At 39.5% G+C, this 5,148-nt stretch overlaps 1 protein-coding gene across 2 annotated transcripts; it reads right to left on the bottom strand.

Moving 5' to 3' along the window:
* Positions 1 to 1,289: 1,289 nt before the first annotated feature.
* Positions 1,290 to 4,927, bottom strand: LOC9298424 (uncharacterized aarF domain-containing protein kinase 1). Of its 2 annotated transcripts, none has more exons than XM_021026922.1 (12): positions 4,650 to 4,927; positions 4,422 to 4,550; positions 4,138 to 4,332; positions 3,794 to 3,841; positions 3,592 to 3,720; positions 3,380 to 3,504; positions 3,076 to 3,186; positions 2,791 to 2,899; positions 2,551 to 2,669; positions 1,917 to 2,070; positions 1,667 to 1,814; positions 1,290 to 1,577 (listed from the first exon to the last, which is right to left on the bottom strand). In XM_021026922.1, the coding sequence occupies exons 1-12, from the start codon at positions 4,761 to 4,763 to the stop codon at positions 1,519 to 1,521; spliced, it is 1,440 nt and encodes a 479-aa protein (XP_020882581.1). In that variant the 5' UTR covers positions 4,764 to 4,927; the 3' UTR covers positions 1,290 to 1,518. The 2 variants fall into 2 exon arrangements, with proteins under 2 accessions (XP_020882581.1, XP_020882632.1); XM_021026973.1 differs by having other exon boundaries at positions 4,636 to 4,723.
* Positions 4,928 to 5,148: the final 221 nt, after the last annotated feature.

Genomic DNA, 5,148 nt, shown 5'->3' with positions numbered 1-5,148 from the left:
AAGTTCAAACTCCGGTGATAGCTTCGATCAGAAATCACAAATTCCACTCAAAACTACCTAAAACCCTAAACCCTTTACTAGATCAATCCAGCAAGCTATAATACAAATTTCAATTCATATTACGATTCCAATTCCATAACACAGTAGAAACTCTTCACCTGGCTCGAATAGCTCGCATACTGGTGGGCTCGTATCCAGTGTAAGACTGAGTACTATACTCAAAGTCAGAGTCAGGTCCACCGGGACAATACACACATATATTACCCGTCGTAGCTATATGCGGACACCTATGAGGCTTCGACATAACCGCCACGACTGCGATTCCTGAAGCTGTTCGGACCGGTTTAGCACGGAGCTTCGGGAGAAGAGTCTCTCTCTCTGAATCAGGAAGCGCAGCGATCATCTCCACAAGCTTTGGTGCACGCGCTAAGCCGTATTTCCGGCAAGCGGCGGTTTTGATTGCGTTTAGGTCAACATTCTCGTTGCGGTGTGAGCGCTCAATCATGGTGCTAACAATCTCCGATATAGCGCGAACTCTAGCTTCTTCCTCAGTTAATCCACGGCCCTGATAGCCGCCTTTACCTGGCCGAGGTTGTTTTTTCAACTCGCCGTTCATCACTACCGCCGTCGCCATCGTCGCGAAACCTCAGGACCAAAATACGCGAAGTTAGCGAATTCGTTAAAATACGGCAAGTTATGTGACATCCTCTAAACGACACCGTTTTAAGATGTACGGTGTTTTTTTTTTTTTGTTGACGTTAACCAAAAAAAAAAAAAAGACATGATTCAAATGGTTGCAACGGATAAAACTGTTTACATCGAACTACCTTTGGACCGCTTTGTAAGAAATAAATTTGGTCTACCGCGGGTTGTTGTCGGCCCCAAATATAAGATGGTCTAGTCCGCTCCGCCCTCAGCATCCATTCAAAGCCATTTAAGTATTTAAAATGGTAGGTAGCCAAAATCAATCTAAAGCTTCAGTCTCCCTTCGTAAGGGGAAACAACAGACTTGACTTGGGCAATGATGTGCATTGATAACTTGGGTTTTGAGGCAGTCATCTTTGAGAGTGACTCCATGAATCCGGTGGACACAGTGAAAATCCTCAAGTGTACAATCGGCCTACATGGGAGTTTTAAGCACCATCTTGAATCACTCATGATCAGTTCAACCATCTTTTGTTTTTGGCAGCTGTAATGGCATATATATGTGCCGATGCAATAGCCAAGATGGTTTCTAGCTGTGGAGATAATGGTACTCCGGATTAGTTCAAACCGATTGCGGAGAAGGATTGCCAAAATATCTAATCCATCCAACTTCTGGGGATTTAATCTTGATTTACAAAGCTTCCATCATAATTGCATTTCAGCCAATTACATTACATTCAAGTCCTATCCAACTTCTCCTATCATTCAAATTCTCACGGAAAGGAACATAAAAAAAATTAATAAAATTCAGATCCTGCTCATGGGAGAGGCTAAGGGAGAGTCTAAGTGATGATAAATACTCCTATCCTTTTCCTAACTTCCTGGGCGTAGCCTTCGGAGAGAAGCCTGTCTACGAGATCTTCCTTTGCCATCTGTAAAACTCAGATGTTGTGTTACCAACCCCACCAGCACTTGTTTTTTATGCAAAAAAGTGTAGTGACTTTACGACATAACCACTTACCTCGTGTTACTCTTCCAGATGCAAGTAAAGCCTCTTCGGCCATTGATCTCCACTGTTGTGCACATGAGTAATTAACTCCCATCCCAACACTGAGTCCTCTTAACAGAACCACAGTACGAAGTACAGAGAACAGTTCCTCTGGAAATGTCTACCGACAAAGAACACATTCAAGTTAGTTTGGTATTTTATTATTACCAGTAGAACACACAACAATTTTTACTTTAATGACCATCAATGGAGCTTTACTTACCTCAACGGCTATCTTTTTAATCGAAGAGTCATCTGAGAATGGTTGCAAAACTGTCTGACCAGCTGGCATCTTTGTATCGAAAAGTGTTTGTGCTAACCGCAGAAGTTCTTGCTGCTCGTTCACACACTTGGCCACTGTATGCAAACCCATTTCCCTGAACATTCACAACCGCGATGACTTATGAAATTTATTGCTACACTGATCCAAACTGTTGACAGTGACTATTCCAATCTTAGACAAAAAAAAACGTTTTCTTATCACTTTCAATCATAATAATCCACCCCATCCTTGCCACAAAACAGTTCTCACATACTAAAGTAGTCAATTTAAAAGTGGAAAAGCATCCTTGCCGTTTTTTGAAGCATGCATGAACCCATAATGATCAAGTACTTGATGTTCATAGCTTAAAAAAAAATGAAATCCTCGCTCAGTAAATAACTTTCGTGGTAACAAATGGTTTCACCTTTCACGCACTGGTTCTTGTTGAAACATCTTTCTCAAAAGAAAAAAGATTTGCTAATGAGAATAATGCTTTGAGCCACGAAATAGATGATATGTTTGAACAAAAACAAACAATTTAGATCACAAAGTTACTTTAGTAGTGAAGGGAAAGATTTAATGAGTTTTGAGTTACCAAAAGCTCTGTGATACTCCTGAAGCATTGTCATCAGCCATGGCAATGACCAAATTCGCATAACCAAGTCTCAACTTGTCGGGTAGTTCCTTCACTTGACCATAGTCCAGCAGTGCAACCTGATGACGGGAAACAAGATTACAACTTAGACTATATAGACGGGTAAGTTCTGCCAAAAGGTAAAACACTAAGCGAAATAAGAAACTACCAAATAATGACTACAAGCAAAATATGACTTGCCTCTTGACCTTTGCAAATCAAGATATTTCCAGGATGTGGATCCGCATGAAAGAAACCACTTTTCAGTATCATTTGGCCATACGCACGGGATAAACTGCTAAGTATATTGCTGAGGAAGAGGAGATATAGATTCAGTGTGGTGTCAGTAAGTTTCATAATGCAAGCCAGTATAACAACAACAACAAAAGAGAAAAGGACATGTGGATTTCTAGCACATAATAGCTACAAGGACTTTGGGCCAAAGAACTAAGTCACCATACTCTCTGAGATGATGTAGGAGCTTACTGCTTTGCTGCCTCTGCAATCTTACCATGAGGATTTATCCCTCTTTTAGCCATCTCATCACCAATGCTCAGAATTGGAATTCCATTAATGTATTCCATCACCAAAACCCTCCTGAGCAAATTATGATTGTTCATAGGGTAAGTATTTGCTAATCATCCGAAGCAAAAATGAAAAAAAATCTAAGATTAAGATGTGAGTATTCCATTAAATGACAGAAGAGGATCCATTTAGAGAAGGCCTTAAACATTATCAAGATAACCAATCAGGTATATCATATATGATATGCAACGGTGAGAACACTAACTTAGTCACCATATCTCGCAGAACTCTTGGTACCAAAACAGGAGACTTTTTGTTGTTCTCATAAAGAAAACATCGAATTCTTTCCATTGCACTGGCCTCCCTTTTGAAGTCAAATTCATAACCAATCTTGAAAAAAAAAAGACATAGTTTTCATTAACTTGGAAAAAAAGAAGTCTTATGAGCTATCTAACAAGGAACTCGATCAATAAGTACCTGTTTCTCCATTTCCTTGGTTATGGAATGCAGGTCAAATTTGATATCTGTTCTCTGCATGTATAAGGCGAATAGTTGCAAGTTTCTAATGTCTGTCATCATCAACCTTTCGATGCCAGGGTGTTGAACCTAAACATGTGATATCAAGTTAGAATCTTATTAAAAGCTGGGAGGCTTTTAGTTGTCCCATGATAATGCTTACCTTTACAACAACATTCATCTTGTTACCCTTTACTCTTGCTCTGTGAACCTAAGAAAGCAAATAAATTTATACTGTCTTAGTATAAACATAACCAGAGTTTGACAATGTTGCACCAGTTCCATGTCAGGAGATAATAATTCCATGGCAAGAGAGGACAAGGTTCTAGCTAATTCAAGAAACCATCATCACCAGATTATCTTCCTCCTGGTGTTTCCTCTATTACAACATAAATTTATAGTTTCATGATTGGTCCATCACCAAGACCTTCTGCTTGACAAGCTCGTAAATACTCTAACTCAATCATGTCTACTTAATTGTAAGGTTTCCACCAAAATCTGTAATACCTGAGCAATAGAAGCAGAACCAAGAGGCTTTTCATCAAATGTTTCAAAGATTTCACCAATGCTTTTACCTAACTCCTTCTCTAGAACAAGTTGAATTGCATCAAACGGCGTCGCAGGAGCTTGATCACACAAAGTTACAAGCTTTTTCACCCAACCAGCTGGTGCCATGTCAGGTTTTGCTAAAAGTTGAGCAATCTACTTACGCATCAAAACAAAAAAGTCAACATTATAATCAACAGACACAACACAACCACTTATGCAATAAAGCCAGACACTTTAAGTACCTTAAGGAAGAAACCCCCAAGATCAGAGCACATGAAGTAAATGTTATCAGCAGCTTGCTCATGTTGTCTTTCCCACATTTCCTCTTGCTTCTTTGCATCTTTCACTAAACTCACTCGAAGTTGAAACACCTGAAAATCCAAACAAACAGAGATGCCCAAATTCTAAATTTCTAGAGAACACTGTAGACTAATGTATAAAAGATTAAAGAAATACCGTAAAGGAGAGACCTTGTAGCCTGTGTAGATATTAGTAGCTCGAACCCAGAATTGAAAAGAGCGTTGCCATGGACGAAAGCTCTCGGAGATCTTCTCCTGAATCTCTTTGAAATCGAACCCATGCATTTTTTTCTTTTTCTTTTGGAGAACAGATTGTTATCAATTTGTGTATCTCGATTTCAATTTCAAAGGGAACGTAACAAATGTGAAAGCTTTAACGGAAGAAACGATGAAGTTGATAGAGATCGGAGATAGAAGACAATGCAAGCAAGCTTCGGAGTCTAGTTCTAAACCAGTGTTTTCAGACAAGCTCAGCAATCCGGTTCGGGTTTAAACCAATATAACGAACCAGGAAAACCCGGATAAGCCTGAGAAAAACCGGCCATCCAGTTTTTATTAATCGAACCGGATTTAGAACCGTCCGATTTTTTTTGGTCCATCAATTTTATCAGTTGTTTGAGGTAGAGGGCCTCCGTTCTGATTTGGTGATTTGTAACTAAATCAAAAGTTC

The sequence above is a fragment of the Arabidopsis lyrata genome, assembly GCF_000004255.2.
Source record: "Arabidopsis lyrata subsp. lyrata unplaced genomic scaffold ARALYscaffold_664, whole genome shotgun sequence".
NCBI classification, from domain to species: Eukaryota; Viridiplantae; Streptophyta; class Magnoliopsida; order Brassicales; family Brassicaceae; genus Arabidopsis; species Arabidopsis lyrata.
This window is presented reverse-complemented; position numbering and strand designations above follow the sequence as displayed.